The 17,326-nt window shown below is 38.5% G+C and overlaps 1 protein-coding gene across 2 annotated transcripts in view; it reads right to left on the bottom strand.

Annotated features, from left to right (window-relative positions):
* Dpyd (dihydropyrimidine dehydrogenase) overlaps window positions 1-17,326 on the bottom strand; it is a 763,700-nt gene that overhangs the window by 18,611 nt on the left and 727,763 nt on the right. For both annotated transcript variants that reach the window (XM_005357199.2, XM_013350051.1), the window contains exon 21: window positions 902-1,045. In XM_005357199.2, the coding sequence (XP_005357256.1) occupies window positions 902-1,045 (144 nt within the window). The remainder of the gene's footprint in view (window positions 1-901; window positions 1,046-17,326) is intronic.

Here is a 17,326-nt window from a genome sequence, read left to right as displayed (position 1 = left end):
GAGAGAGAGAGAGAGAGAGAGAGAGAGAGAGACCAGGAGAAACCGGAGTAAATTGGTAGATAGGTTGCAGGGCTGAAGAAATATCTCTGTGTGGTTACCAGGTAAGTGGGGCATGGATGAAAACCCAGCACTCAGGAAGCTGAGGTGGGAGGTGGGAAGATATAGATCAGCTTGAGCCATAGAGCCAAATTTTGTCTTTCCAAAAGGGAGCAAGAAAAAACCCAACCTTCTTTCTTCCCAAATCTTCATTGTGATGTTGTGATAATTTTATACACTACTGTTGTTGAGACACTGGAGTAAACCACATGTCAGATCTGTCTGTTATTCAAACAACTAGAGGGGAAACTAAATTTCTTTAAAAAAAATAAAACATCTACATAAATAAGCTGGAAGGGTAACAGATAACACTTCTTTATGGTGATCTTTGTCTTGCTCAGAATAAATTATTGATTAGCAAATACATGGACACTTTTTTTTTTTGAGGCCAAACTAGAAAATCCCTCCAAATGTAAATTATACTTAGAACTCTGTTACAGTCTCATAATTCTGTTGTTTTGTATGCAAAATAGATTTCTTAAATGTACCTCTGAACTTAAATACTGGTAGTTAACTATAAGAATATGAAGAATTCTTCTTAATATCTCCTGATACATTAATGCACAAACTTTCCATGAAACACAAACCTGGCAACATTCTAGAAAGTATGACAGACACCAAAGTGGAAAGCAAAGAAGTGGTTACTGTATTATTAGGATGCATTTTTATGATAGACAGAATTTTTATAAACTTTTAGAACTCTGAAAGGAAAAAAATCAATGCTACCTTTAAAGAGGGAAGAAACGCCTTTAAGCCACGTTTGAGTGGGAAATAGGTAAATGTATGAGTTTGTCTTAATGTTTACCTTGATGGCAGGAATAGGCTTTTGAGGGACAAAGTGCTGTCTTTGGAGTGGCGAACAAGCTCCGTTTTGATCTCTCTGTCTGATTTTATTCGCTGCTATGATTTTCTTGCGCTGTTCAAGGTAAGGTCCAAAGCTTGGCAGCTTCTAAAAGGAAAACACACAAAGCAGAAATCATATTAACTCACAGACACATGGTGTGTGGGGTCTCTTCACACAAACATCATCAACAAACAAATGAGTATATGGAGAGTATTGCATATCCCTTGTTCACTAGGTCTTCCTTCCCTCTGGACCACTAGCATTCTATGTGTCGGATTCTATCTGGAATCAAAAAGGAGACAAGAGAAGGATACTTCAGCCAAATATGTACATGTTAGATGCAGATGTTAATTAAAATTCATTTCTAAGGGGAATGCATCTCACCATGGAAAACCAAATGCACTCACTTAAAACAATAGCTATTAGGGAGACCATTTGTTTAGTTTGTACAGACAGAAGGTGAAACCTATTGATGCTTTATTTTCCCCTTCGTCAGGTTTTTAGCAGAATATAGACACAGCCACAGCCCTTGATAAATGCCTCTGTCAATAGGAGAGGTGCTTTGCCAAAGTTCTCATCTGTATCTCCTTTTTATTGTGTTCAAATTCTCCCTGCGTCTCTCTCTTTAAAGATTGTAACTAATGTTGATTGCAACTTACTGGAATAGTTGAAAAACAAAATGGCAAAAATATTGATTTCTCTGCACAGAAAATAAACTTTATTTTGCGCGAAGGAGGCAAAAAATGGAAGGGAAAGGCAGAGGGTACATCATAGTGCTTAGACCAGCTCCATCAGTATTCAGAATCACAATGCGCCTTTAACTCTCAAGGTTATTCAATTGTACTTTACAAAGTTCATTTAGGAAGGTACCTGGGTGCCATGGAAAAAAAATGCTAAATGGTTTCAAGTTAACATAAAAATGCCCTCATACCATTCATTATTCCACAATTAAACACTCTTCACCGTGTCCTTCCCCTTTTCTGGAACCTTTGATCTTCACTTTTCCTGACACATTCCACAGATGATAGACACCACTGAATTTTAAATGTTTTACACCAGCCAGTAACCTGTAATTGATATGTCTTTTATACCACTGCAAACACACCTTCTTGTTCCTGCAGAACAAAGCCCATTTATCCAGCTGATGGGGGTTGGGAAAATTACAGCTCTCCACGGTCATCCTGATCTCTGACCTAGCATGTACTTCTGTGAAAAAAAAGGTACTTGTTTTTAAGTACCTGCCTTCACTTGTTAGCTTGCATAGGGAACCAGGGAAATGAGATCTTTGGAGATTTCAAAAGGGTACAGAGTGGAGCACAAACAAGTCAATCAAGGCAGACCAGACTGTAGCCTTCAACTGTATATTTATGTTAGCAAAGAACATATTGATGTGGAAATATACCTAAGCTTGTTACTTTGATTATAAATTCACTATAATTATGTCAAGAAGTCAAGTAAATGGAAAATGGAAGTCAATGCCAAATTAATTTATACCCAATTGGATTAGAATTATGTACTTCATCTCTATATCTTAGCACTTTTCCAAATTACAACATTTAATGCTTACAGTAACATGAAATGATATGATGAAGGGTAGAATATTTTCTATCTATTTTACTGTAAGTTAAGTGATGCTGGCTTATTAAAAGCATAAAAAATAAGAGTCTGAAAGGAGTCCTCAGAACTCATCCCATAGGAAAGCCTCTTTAATATAAAAATAATTCTTACATGAAATGTCTTATTTAAGTGTTTGAATAATGCTTGTTTGGATGCCTGGGGAAAATTGCATTGGGGTTACACTAGAAAAACTGTTCCTTTAGGTCTAGGTGACGTCTCATAAGTATAGAATACATATTACATGATGTAAGTCTTGTCAGATCATTGTCTACACATTTTTGCTGTACATCAAGGGTCGTTAACGCTGAGTCTTATACTGATACAGATGACCAAGAATGGTTCAGTGTTTAAGCGCACATCCTCTGGGTCTGGCAGGTTCTCACTCCAACTAATCCTAAGAAGTCTGAACTATGATTCTTGTTGCTGCAATTGATCGTGTCTCTCTCCACACCATCTAATTCCACTTGAGTTCTGTAAAGGCTGTTCCAAAAACAAACATTCTTGGAACTTTTCAATTTATCTTCTTCAAATGGACACTGAAAGATTGTGTCTTCTGTTTAGTTGATTTGTTATCCAGGGGTGGAAGAGATAGCTCAGCCTTCTCAGGGGACCAGAGTTCAGTTCACAGTACCAACAGTGGGCCCCTTACAGTCACCTCTAACTCCAGATTCATGGGATACAATTCTCTCTTCTGGTCTCTGAAAGCTCTCATGTTATACACACACACACACACACACACTCACACACATACATATATACACATATATACATATACATGTATCATATCATGCATATACATGTATCATGTTACACACACGCACACACATATACATATATACACATATATACATATACATGTATCATATATGCTACACATGAATAAAAACATACAAATAATTTTTAAAAGATTTTAAAAGATCTTAAAAGAATATTCTTTATTCAAATAGACAAAAGAAATGTAGTTAAGCTGTGACCTTAAACTACTGAATTCACAGTGATAATCATGAAGATGATGAATATCTGAAAATCCCTTCATGCTGAATGTCAAACATGCGATGTAAGCATCTAATGGACTGATAGCCTCTGTGACTTTTTGGACTAGTTGATCACATTGGATTCATATAAAATTGGGGCATGGAGGTTTTTTCCCATGGCTAGCAGTGCCATGATCCCAATTTGCTCATCTGCATAATCAATATTAAGGAGATGATGCTCTCATTTTAACATAAAGATTCATATAGGATATTATTTGTTTATTGGTTAGAAAAAATAATGAGATAAAAATGGCTACAGCTCATTTTTAAGTTGAAAAAATGGCCAAAATACCAGTGAGTATTTCTTCAACCTCCAACCACACAGTTCAAAATTCAGATGGGCTCATCTGTAGTTTCTTATTGACCTGTTGAGAGACCAGAGGCTAAGGGCTACTTTCCAAAACTTCGAGGCGCTCACAGGAATTTTTGCTTCACTCTTTAGTATGGAAAATTAAATGATGAAATAAATGTGTGCAGGAATGGGAAGATGGCTCAGTAGGTAAAATGTTTGCCAAGGAAGCATGAGGACTAGATTCTAAATCCTAGCATTCATGTACATTCTAGTGCGCATGGTAGTCTCTCTGTTATCCCAGCATGGAAGAAGCAGAGACGGGATTTCTGGAGCAAGAGGGTGGCTAGAAGAGCTGAATCTATGAGTTCTGGGTTCAACTGAGAGTTCCTGTCTCAATAAGGTGGGATATACTCAATGTTAAACTCAGGCTTTGACATGCACACACATGCACAAACACCTAAAAATATAGTTGGACCCACACATATTCTATGCTTGTACACACACATATACACACAATACACCTTAAAAGTATTAACGTGGTTCTAGGGTTAAGAAGTACTGAAACATGTGTTTCAGTATGTATGCATGCAGTTGCATATGTGTATGCAAATTTAGATGCATACCTGCATATGCGCAGCAGAGGCTATAGGTAAATCTTTGGTGACATAGCTTGGAAGCCATTCACCTTGTTTGAGATAGTGTTTCTCATTGGGCCCTAGAGCTCACTCAGTAGGCCAAACTGGTGGGGCTGTGAGCCCTAGGGATCTGTCTATGTCTTCTTCTTTAGTGCCAAGATTGCAAGTATTACCACCAGGCCCAGCTTTAAACATGGGTGCTGACAATTGACCTCAGGGCCTTACACTTTTCAGATGTTATAAACAATAATTTTTTTCCTGCTTTACCTCTAGTCAGGCTTACATTTGTGTTCTGTTTGTGACAAGACAGAAATATAGACAAACAGATAAAAAGGCAAAACCCAACAAGGCTAAGAAAAAGTGAAGATGAACATGTAGCTGATCAGAGTATAAGTGCACAATCAGCGGTGATTAATAAAGCATTTGGTCCAAATCTCTGCCTGAACATGCCGTTAATTGATTCCTTATTGTAGGAGAAGCAGTGGGGCCTGGCACAGGCAGCAGCAGGATCCCTTCCTCTTCATTCATTATTTTCTTACAGAAAAATTTGTAACCTGTGTTAACTCAAACCAAGAGATTTTGAGCACCATGCTAGGTTCCCCAAACAAGGACAAAAAGTTCTTAAGGTCCACCCAAACCCGATGAACAGAACAAAACTCAGGAAGGGTATGATATTTTATTTCAATAGTTTCTCCAGGGATCCCTCATTGATGCATTTGCTCTCAGCAGAAAAACTAAATCCCACTCATTTAAAGATAACAGTATCTCATAGTAAAATTGTCTCTATCCAGATATAAAAAGCATTACATTGCCAATAGAAAGGTGACAGCATCATGAATCAACAACGATTCCTTAAGCCAGCAAAGCTGGGAGGAAAAGTAGTGCATTTGGATTATAATTTATTCACGGATCAATCTAAAGGTAATTGAGCATATTACCGAGTGGAAAAGGGTTCTTGTTCCTAATAGAAGCAGGCACCAGCATCATCCAGTTTAAATTGCATAACTTTATGAGAACGGCATAGAGTTGGCTAATAGCATGCTCTATAGAACTGTAGTGCATCAACTCTATTTTCTTAATCATGCTCTCGTATCTGATTGGAAACAATAACTGCAAGAAGAGTAATTACCATGACATCTACATGGTGATAACATGAAAAGATAGAAGGATTTCAGAGTTCTACTGGGCAATACACGTATGGATCAGGACAAACTCGAAACATTTCATGTGTCAGTCTTGCTCTTTATTGGGTGCACATATGTGTGCATGTCTGTGCACTGACAGACTGGAGGAAAATAAAGATGTAAAAATAAGTCTTTTATAACTATCTAATATGCTTCTTTATTTTTAAAAAACCATATTTACTTCTAAGATGACTATACTCGGTGTCTGTGGTTGCACACATCCTCAACAAATAAAATATAGACTATCTGTGCTGGATGCCTTGATTAAAGGTCACACAATTTCCATATGGAAGCATTGTGTTTAATTGTTTAAATATCTCTCACTGTTCATTAATGGCTAATGTCAAACTAAATTATAGATAAAATAGTCTCACTTATCACATTTATCCCACCTACTTGCAAGATGTACCATACTCCTTGGTATTATTGTTCGAATGTGGTCAAGTGACCAAGAACTGCAGAGAAAAATGAGGACAATGAATTTTTATAGAACTTCTCTTTTAAATAATAAGGCAATTGGGATACTTTTTATTTATTTATTTATTTAGTTTTTTTTTTTGGGGGGGGGACAGGGTTTCTTTGAGTAGCTTTGGAGCCTGTCCTGTAAATTGGCTTTGAAGACCAGGCTGGCCTCAAGCTCACAGAGATCCACCTGCCTCTGCCTCCCAAGTACTGGGATTAAAGGCGCGCGCCACTATCGCTCAGTGGAATACTTTTTGGACATTTAAAATTAAAAAAAAAAATCTCAGAGGATTGGTGTGTGATGGTTGGGATCATGGACCTTCTGAATCTGATTGTTTCATGTAAAATGACCATTCTGGTTGAAATGAAGAAATCTATGAAGAGTTGTGAGTCTGCTCTTAAGTGTTGCACACCCAGAGTGGTGCAATGCAATGTGGAAGGGGGGGATGCTGGGTATCTTTTCAGTTCTTCAATGTGCGAGTTCAGGTACTTTCTTCTCAATTATAAAAGCAACAGTTGACTCATATTCTTCTGTGGTTTTCATATTGATTTAAATGTGATTTAGACTGAGAAACTCTTTCCCTGGGAACCCGTGAGCTACTCCAGCCAGGGAAGCAGGAATGCTAATCAAAAATCTTCACCTCTCTTCCTCTCTTCAACTTATTCTCCTAGCTGCATAGCCAGGTATGCAGTAAACCACCTGCTCCGGCATCCCTTCTCGCCCAGTCCCCATCCCCAGCATATCACAGGCTCTTGCTTCCTTCTACCAATGCATCACTTTCTATTAACCTCCAACTCTACCAGCTGTTCCATGGAAAACTGCTGGTAACTACAGCCAGGGACAAAACGACAGTCTATAGAATGGGAAAAGATTCTTATCAGCTACACATCTGCCAATTACACCTGGAGGTAATGTGAATTTCTAAGTCTTTATACTAATGCTGCAATAAATACCATGTCGAAGTCCATGAAATATTTTTCTTTCTTTTAATATGTTTTATTTATTTATTTATTTATTTATTTATTTATTTATTTATTCTCTCTCCTCTCTCTGTCTCTCTCTGTCTCTCTCTGTCTCTCTCTGTCTCTCTCTCTCTCTCTCTCACACACACACACAGATATTTTGGGTATATATTATGGGTTCCAGTTTTGTGTCTTTATGGGATCCCAGACAACTGGGACTCTAAATCTATATTTGTTTCTTTTGCCTTTTCTTGGGCTTTTTTTTTCTTCTCCTTGATTGTATTATCAAATTCTGATGCATTGGTTTTATTTTGTTATGTTTTATTTTATTATTACTCTTTAGAAGCCCTTTTTTCCTAATAAGAGATAGAAAGGGAGTGGATCCGGATAGAAGGGGAGATGGAGAGGAACTGAGGGAAGTATACAGAGAAGACACTGTAATCAGGATATATTATATGAAAAAAAACTATTTTCAATAGAAGGAAAAAGTATTTCATGGACTATACAGCTTCGACATGGTATTTATTGCAGCATTAGTGTAAAGACAGAAATTCATGTTACCTCCAGGTGTAATTGCCATGTAATGCTTAATCACTGATACAACAGGAAACCTTTTTAATGTTTGCTTCAGACTTAGTAGACAACATTAAGACAATAGAAGACGAGCATCTATATGTGTTAGTGTAGTATTATAATAAAATTGGAGCAATAGATTTCAGCAAGTAATATTGAAGCATACTATTTTTGTAATACAAACACACACACACAGACATGCACACACACACACGCACACACACCCACACGATAGTTGAGTCAGCCCAAAAGGCAATTACGGCCCATGTTTCATGCCTAATATTAAAAAGCCAACATTCAAGGAGTGTTTTGGTTATTGATTTATAAGTTCACTTTGTATGAAAATCACAGTTTTGACAGGTAGTGGTGGTGCACCTTTAATCCCAGCACTCAGGAGTTAGAGGCAGGTGGATCTTTTGAGTTCGAGGCTAACCTGGTCTACAGAGTGAGTTCCAGGACACTCAGGGCTACATAGAGAAGACCTGTTTCAAAAAAACCAAAGCCTAGAAAAAAAGAAATAATAGTTTTACACTCTCTAGCTATCGTTAATTACTGAGCTATTCTACTATGACTTTTCTTCATCAAGACTCGAGAATGATAATCTCCACCTCAAAATGTCAGTATTTATTAATGAAATAAAACTTGTACTATTTAAACTGTTAATTTCACAAGCCTTTGCTTTTGGTACTGTATATGAATACATGTATGTTATCATATATATGTATCATACCTGTGCATATGCATCCTGCATATATTTATATTATATGGTGCCCTGTATCGCCATGGGCTCATGCACTCTTATCACCTCACCCATAGTTTTCCCTAGTCCACTTAACCTGGCTTTGTCATTTGAGCTCAGTCTTCATGGGCATCTAAGAAACTATCTTTGCTGATTCTCCTCCCTAGTGTAAAAGGTCCCTTGTGGTACACAGAGTACTCTGCACATATTTTAGTCCTTATGCTTCCTACATTGTCTGGTCACTTTTGTCTTTCATCTTTCTTCCTTGACATCCCAGAGAGGAAATTGTTGATCTAGCATTGCACTTATCAGGTACTTAATATTGTAAATCATTCGAATAGGCACAATATCTCGCTGCATGTTTGAAATGTCAGACAGTCCCACAATATTCAGAGAAAAACAAACGATATCTGTCTTTTATTTTAGGTTAAAAATTACGTGAAACAATTAATGTTACCATCATAACAGTTGTAATTCATTAATTTTAAAGAGAGCTGAGCTCTTGAAGTTTATAAACAGAAGACAGTCTGTGAGCTTAAAGAACCTACAGTTAATAATAATTGCGATACTGTGACAAGGGCTGCATCACAGATGACACAGGCTGTTGGATGAGCAATGGCAATGTGTATCTAGTTCCGTCTGAGAGACTGTATGAGGTGACACCCGGCCTAAATTCTGGAGGATGAGGATAAGTTGACTGGGCAAGCGGTGCCAATGAAGGCATGAGGTTCACAAAAGAAGATGGCAATATTCCAAGTGAAAGAGAGACAGTAAAGAAAAAAAGGTGACAGTTTGGGAGAGGTGCCATGAAACCAGCAGATAGCTTGCCCATTAGGAGCAACATCAATAGAGAGACATAAATCTAGCATTAAAGAACGTTGGCGTTGATTGCAGTTAGTTTTTCTTTTTTTTTCTTTTCTTTTTTTTTTTTTTTTGTCATTACAGTATGGGTGCTGAGCCTGAGGCCACAATAAAGAATAGGAGGAGATTCTTTTTGGAAGCCTCTCAAGAGTTTTGTGAGGAAGACTGACTCATCTCCAGAGGGACTGGGTTGAGAACATTGAGATTTTCATATTCAAATAGCATCTAGATGGCTCATCTCAGGTTTCTTTGAAGTGACACACTGTCATCACTCACAGTAATAATAATCAGCCATCTCTTCAGCTCAAGGTTTGGGAAATAAGGCTCTGATTTAGAAGGGACCGAAACAGAGAGAAGGGCAAAGCTCAGTGCATAGAGAAATGCCGAAGAATATTCAAGCAGAAGGAGAGTAGAGAGGAGAAGAGTAGGGAGGGAGCGGGCAGACTGGGGGGAGGATAGAGAAAGGAACAGAAAGGGAGCAGAGTTCCTGCTGTCCATGGCTAAAGAGCTTCTGTTGGGAGCGAGAGCTGGTACTCTGTTGTGAGATGTTTATACGGATCTGATCTAAATCCACGTGCTCTATTTAATAAAGTTCACTACATGGTTACATGCTTTCATGAGAAATCTGGAAAAGAAAAATCAAGGAACTGAATTTCATGTTTGTGTCAGCATACAGCTAAGAGAATAGAAATCAAGAAAAAGTATGGTTTGAATTCAATCGTGGTAGGAGTAAACAGTCAGAGGCAACCAAGAGAATGTAATTTCTAAAGATTTTTGTAGCAACCCCAGAAAGACAAAACTGGGTGAACTTAGTGAACATATGGCTTGCCACATGACTTTTAAGGAGAGTTTGGCTAAATGCATCTGATCACAGCTAGAGTAGAAGAAAGGCTTTAGAGCAAAGGGAGAGTTTATACAGAAAAATGAATGGCAGAATCAGGTACTGAGTCCCACAGTCTGAGCTAGAGAAGAAGGGATGCAGCGGCTATCAGTACTGTGGCACCTGCCTGCAATCCTGGTACTCAAGAGGGAGATAGGTGAGGAGCTTGAGGTCATTCTGTGTTACACTGTGAGTTCCAGGACAGCAAGAAATACACGGCAGTATGTTGTCTCAAAAACAGAAACAGGTGATGACAACTTATGCTGCAGAGGTTGTGGGGTAAAAGGGAACACTCCTTCAGTGCTAGTACAGCCCCTTTGGATTTTAGTACGGCGATTTCTCAGAAAATTAGGAGACAACCTTCCTAAAGACCCAGTAATACCACTTTTGGGCATATACACCCAAAGGATGCTCAATCGTACCACAAGGACCTGTGCTCAGCTATATTCATAGCAGCATTGTTTGTCATAGCCAGAACCTGGAAACAACCTAAATGTCCCTTGTCTGAAGAATGGATAAGGAAAATGGGGTAAATTTATACAATGGAGTACTACACATTAGAAAAAAAATAACGACATCTTGAAATTTTCAGGCAAATGGATGGAGCTAGAAAGCATCATATTGAGTTAGGTATCCCAGACCCAGAAAGACAATTATCATATATACTCACTCATAAGTGGTTTTTAAACATAAAGCAAAGAAAACCAGCCCACAGATCACAATCCCAGAGAACCTAGACAACAATGAGGACCCTAAGAGAGACATACATAGAATCTACATGGGAAGTAGGAAAAGACAAAATCTCCCGAGTAAATTGGGAGCATGGGGACCATGGGAGAGGGCTGAATAGAGGAAAGGAGGGGAGCAGAGAAAAATGTATAGCTCAATAAAATCAATAAAAGAAAGAAAAAAAACAGAAAAAAGGAGTAAAGTGGAGAAAATATCGGGTGAAAATCTGGGTGATTTAGGAAGGACTGAATTCTGAGTGCCAGCTTGAATTTTACTCATTACACAGTATGAAGCATGAAATATTTAATGATTTATGACCAGATGGTATGGTCACAAAAGAAAGAACAGATCATGGTATCTGAGTATGGCAGAGAAAATAGTCCAGAATATTAGAGATGGAATTCTGCTTGTTGCAAGGCAATAACCTAGACAATCCATAAAATCATTACTATTATTCAAGATTTTAAAGAAGGAAATAAAAAGTAGTTCAGTAGCACAATATTTAATTTTGTGTTTGAAATTCATGGACTAAGGGATGCCTAAAGACATTGCCTATGGGTATGTCTTGAGGATGTTTTCAGAGGGAATAGCATGTGAGTTGATGGGTTTCAGGGCCAGTTCTCACCAGTGTGGGTGGTGTCATTCAATCTGTTCAGGGTAAGAAAGAACCTAAGTGCAGAGGATAGTAACGCTGTCTTCTGAACCTGGGACATTGAACTCTGGGTTTTCCAGCCTTCTTATCTGGGACCCACTTCAATTTCATCTCCGAATCCTGTGCAACGTGTGGAGAACACCTGGTCTTCTTCATCAGGAACATATGGTGAGTATATTTGTCTTCAAATATTTGAGGTCAAGCCCAAGGTTTAGCAATCCTGACCGCTCATTCCACTTTTCAACATGAAGTGCCAGAATCAGGAACTCAATCTCACAGTCACTGCTGTGCCTCCGCTCACATGCCTGCGTCCCCCTCACAGAGCCTCGTGCACGGCACTCAATATATTAGTATTGATATAAAAGGTGCACTCCATCCGGAGCACGTTCAGGAAATCCACGTTCCGTGTTTTTCTCATTTCACAAACTGTGAAGGGAAAAGGGTTTCACGCAGTAGAAGCCATTAGAGAAACGCTGAACACATACGAAGCCAAATATCTGAATTAGTACAGTCCTGTTTATGACTGGGCTCAAGTTTAATGAGCTCAAGTTAATACAGGTGAAAGGCCACAGTGTTACATGCAGCAGTTAATGAAATACCATAGAGCTGCTGAGAGAATGATTAGCAGCCAAATGTGAATTTAATATACTTCATCTTTGCGAAGCAGGGCCCATGGGAGGCATCTTGCTGGGGCAGGCAACGTGGCAGACTGGAGGTAGCATGCAGTTGGGCTTTTGGAGGTGGGGGGTCTGAGCTGAGCTTTGCTAGCAGCTAATTTTGTGACCCATGGTAGAATGGTGACACCCTCTGAGTCTCAGTTCTCTCATATGTGAGACGAGGGGGTTGAACTAGCTGATCTGTGATACCCCTCAAGTGAGGTTTCATTCTGTTTTCAAATTTACAGTTAGAAATCCTTGGGGCTTATTCCTGGTTGGTATCATATAGCTTGTGGATGAAACACTGGAATGGGAAACAAACTGTAATTCCATGCCTTCTTTTCAATTGTAGAACAGTTTGAACTATTTCGACTGTAAGATAGTAATGCTATGGATAACTACCAAAGCCCCAAGGTTGAAGATTTTTTTTTATTCTTGCTATTTTCTTTTTTTATTGATTTATATTGAGTCTCTACAGTTTCCTCTGCTCCCCTCCCTGCCACTCCCCTACCATTCAACCCTCTATAAATGAGTTAAGACTTTATTGGCAAAAGATGCATCAACGACACAATATACATATACTTAGTTATATGTGTGTATGCTCATGCATGTATATATTATCATCATTTAGTAGTGAGATCCAAAGTGATAATAGATATAAATAAAATATTTTCTTAAAACATTCAAAAAGATTATAAGTGGTATGAACTGAAAAATGCAGTTAACTATTATTATACTCAAAATTATCTGTAAGAAGTTTGTTGCCTAGTTACAAACTCAGGTAAGACATACTGTGTAGAAACAAAGAAGAATAATTCTACAGGTTGATATAAATGATACTAGTCATGAAATGGCCAAGAAGGAAAAATTATATATGTATAATTTATACATGTATGTGCTGTTTTTGTGGTTGCATGTGGTAGTTACTGAAATTTCAGGCCAGTGAGGGACAATAGCCTTTTCTTCTAGCAACCCAGTGTGTAGAACAACCCCTCATCTTCGGGTGAAGACGCTAACCCAAGGACCTGGGTGAGTGGCTTGTCCTTTATGAGCCCGTTTTCAGCTGTGCCTCAAAGAAATAGCTCTATTAGCTCTGTAAGACTGTTTGAAACAAGAAAAGCATTAACAAATTATCAAAATATAGATTTTTAGTATTTTGAAAACTATAAAGCAGCATAGACCTGAATATCTTGCTACTACATTGAACATAAACTTGATTGATGCTCAATATAATAATATAAAGATGAAGTGAGTTTTTGAATTATAAAATTGTCACAAATCTTAACCACACACAAAGAAAGCCTTCCCAATCAGCACTTCCACATCCTTAGGAGAACAGAATAAAATAATGTGTGTCTGAAATCCACCTTCAAAATGCTACAGCTTTTGTGGCTACATGTTGCAAAGACTGTCAAGGGCAAAAACCAATGAGGGGAAATGGAATAAAAATTACTTCATAAAATGGGATGGGAGAAAAGAAATCAGGAAAAACAAAGTCGATGGAGAAAATGAGTCTGCTATAAATACAAATGAAAAAACACCCAGGACCCAGGCTGCATTTGGAGTAGCAGGTTGTTTAGCTTTTCCATATTCATTTAACGCGATATCTAGTAACTTCCTATAGAGACACACCCGAGTGACAGCTTTAAGCTTTTGTATCTGAAAGTGTCGCACAGGCTACAGGGTACTGAATTTTAATGCAAGCCAAAACCCTACTTGGAGTTACAGTTCAGGTCAGATTAGAAAAACATGATCACGGCTTTGAAATTCAGTATTCAGGGTTTCCACGCTAAAAGGAAAATTTAAGTCAGAAGGAATTACGAAACTAAGTCAAAATTATTTGTGTATGTGTGTTTTTTAATTAGAAGAAAAACTGATTTTTCACTATAATTACTGTCCTGCTAGACAGAAATGTCTAACAAGGGGGAAATACCTTTTATGTATTTGGAAACTTCTGCATGTAAACGTAGAAACACTAACAGCATTCACAAGACAAAAATCACCGCAGACCTGATGCCACCCGTGATGCCTTCTCTTTCAAGTTGACAAGTCAGGACCTTCCCAAGGTTGTGTGCTATGGGTATCAGTAACACTATGATGTTTTCAGTGTTTTAGGAAAAGACATTCCAGGTAAAATTAATAAACTTTGCCTGGCAGAGGAGCTGTATAATTATTTATCAAGTACTTTTTACTCAGTAAATTCTAGGTAGTTGGTCCTAAACAACTAAGAGATAAGGAAGCTGGTATGATCTCTGTCCTTGGGGGATGTGCTGCAGTTTTAAGGAAGTATAACAGGAGTAACCATAAGCAAAATAATCGAATAGTTACTATAATGGTTATTATTAATTACTCGACAGAACAGAGGATCACCTGGAAGACGGACTTCTGAGCATGCTTGTGAGGGATTACCTAGACTGTGTTAATCAATGTCGGAAAACCAGTCTACTGGGGGTGGCACTGTTTTCTGGCTGGGACCCTGCACTGTACAAATGTGGAAGCGAGCTGAGTGGCAGTATGCATGAGACCTAGATGTGACTACAGATTCAAGGTGACCAGGTGCCTCAAGCTCTTGCCTCAGTGACTTTTCTATCATGACTAGATTGTAAACTTGAACTTTCAAATACATAATCTTGCCCCCACAAGTTACCTCGGATAGAGTAAGTTTTATCATAGACATAGGAAAAGAAACTAAGTCAGAAGTATGTAACATTTATTGCAATGTTCAGTGATAGATGTTTATCCAATTATTTGTTTAAGGTTAAATGAATCCTCCTTCCTCTGCTGTTCTCAACAGGCAACAATCATCAAACCAACCATTATCCAATTATGCTATATCTACACAGGGAGATGGGAAGCGGTGGGAGAATCCAAGGGCTCCTCCTCCCTGTTCGCAGCAACTGTATGGATAGTAGGTCTTGCTCAGTAGGCCACCAGCGCTGAGCTACTGCTCCTCTTTCCTTTTAAAATTTTATTTTATCTTTATCACAAGTATTTCACTCACATGTACGTGCACCATGCATGTACCTGTGCCCACAGAGAACTGAAAAGAGCATTATTAAATCTCTTGGGATTTGACTTACAGATGTTTGTGAATTACCATGTGGATGCTGGGATCCGAACCCAGGTCCTTTGTAAGGGCAGCAAGTGCTCTTTATCACTGGGCGGTCTCTCCAACCTCAGCTGCAGCTTTCCCACTCTACAAATGATGCATCACTTTTCTACACTGTATCACTCTCCTCGTCTTTACCTTCATCCTTGGTCTTCAGTTGCCAGTGGCAATATCCTGATTATTTCAAAGGTTCCACCTAAAGACTCTCTGAGTTTCTGTGTCTTCTGGAACTAGCATCGTTTAGAAGAAGCTGTTTCCTTAATTTCTGTCCATGAACATCCTACAATTTCACCGCATTATCTGGGTTGTTTCCATTTACTTGCATATACACTTGGGTCTCCTTTAGCTTAAAAAATACAGGAAATGTAACAAAGTAACTTCAGGCATCATTTATCCATGTTCCTTCGACATTATCTGAAGTGTAGCTCAGATTCTCTCTTGCGTTCTCTCTTCAGTGCCCTTCACAGCGTGCGGTTTTCACGAATCCTCCTCGATCCCCAGCATCTGACAATGATTTGCAGGCCAATCCTGAGGACATATTTTGCGCTGACCTCACTTGTTTTTTCTTCAACTAACTTCAATGTTTCACCATCAATCACCCCAGTGGAAGATACTTTTCTCCTGTCTCTTCCCAGTATGCCCTTTGCAAAGTAATCTTTTCCTTTGAAATATATAAATAATTGAATCCCTTAAGCTCAGCTCCAGATATTCCTTGTAGCACCACACTCTCCTCCGGTAATTTACTCTTAATACTTAGCTTTACAAGTTTTCTTACCGATACCACTCAAAATCTGGGTCTGTCTCTATAGTGAACACACTCATATAACCAGAGACCTAATTCATTGAAGTTGCTCAAATGCTGAACACCAGTCCCACACTCACAGCATCTGAGACATATCCCTACTTCACTTTACGTCCTTCCTCTGGTCTATCCCACCTTGCTGAGATGATAATAGCATTACCTGAACATCACAGATCAAGTAAAGCAATGAGGACTATGCTGTGTTGTGGGTTTCTCTGTTTCAATCACTTTGTTTTACTCTATATCAAAACTACCAAAAAAAAAAACCTAGGATCCCCTCTCGACATCCACATCATCTGGCTACCTTACCATCTTTGCTGATGTGACGTTTATCCTAGTCTCCATTGTCATTCACTTGGGTTACACCAGGGGCCTCCTAAATTGTCTACTTCCTGTTCATTTGACTTGTTCTAGTGAATTCTCCATGCAGTAATAATCTTAAGTACGTGTTACTACACGTATTTCCACATGAAAGCTTCCAGTGATGTCAGGCAACCTAGAATAGAATCTAAAAGTATCATTTCACAGCTTCTAACTTCTCTAGCTTCTGGAGAACTCTTTAATTTTAGTATATAGTATACACACACACACACTCTTTATATATATATGTATTATATATTCTGTGTGTGCAAATGTATGCATGTACATGAATATGATACATTATATGTGTGTATGTGTGAGCATGTATGTATGTATACATGCATATTTTACCTATTTCTACTTTGTTCATTATATTTTAGCCATACCTTAGGGCTTTCACGTTTCCTTATCTTTTGTGTGAACCTTCATCTTGGCCTCCTCCTCAGGCTTCAGCCCTCTGATAAGATGTGATTTTTCAGGGACCCATCTTATGACAACCCTGCCTGAATTTAGCCCACCAAGTCATTCTTTACACCTCAATTGTAGAATCCATTGTTTATATATTTTTGCAAATATTATATATACATATATGTTTGATGAAATATAAGATTCTAGAATAGCATGTTCATCAATTCTGTTTTCTGACATTTCCCCGAGACTTTGAATGATGTTTGATCCATTGAATATTCTGAACTGGAACAAACACAGGGGGAGAAAGCATATCTATACATACTGTAGTATCTGAACCTGACTTGGCTTCAAAATGGTGGCGCACGCCTTTAATCCCAGCACTCGGGAGGCAGAGGCAGGCGGATCACTGTGAGTTCGAGACCAGCCT

The sequence above is a fragment of the Microtus ochrogaster genome, chromosome 21 (assembly GCF_000317375.1).
Source record: "Microtus ochrogaster isolate Prairie Vole_2 chromosome 21, MicOch1.0, whole genome shotgun sequence".
Taxonomy (NCBI): Eukaryota; Metazoa; Chordata; class Mammalia; order Rodentia; family Cricetidae; genus Microtus; species Microtus ochrogaster.
Note: the sequence above shows the minus strand (reverse complement) of the source record. Positions and strands in the feature narration are given on the sequence as shown.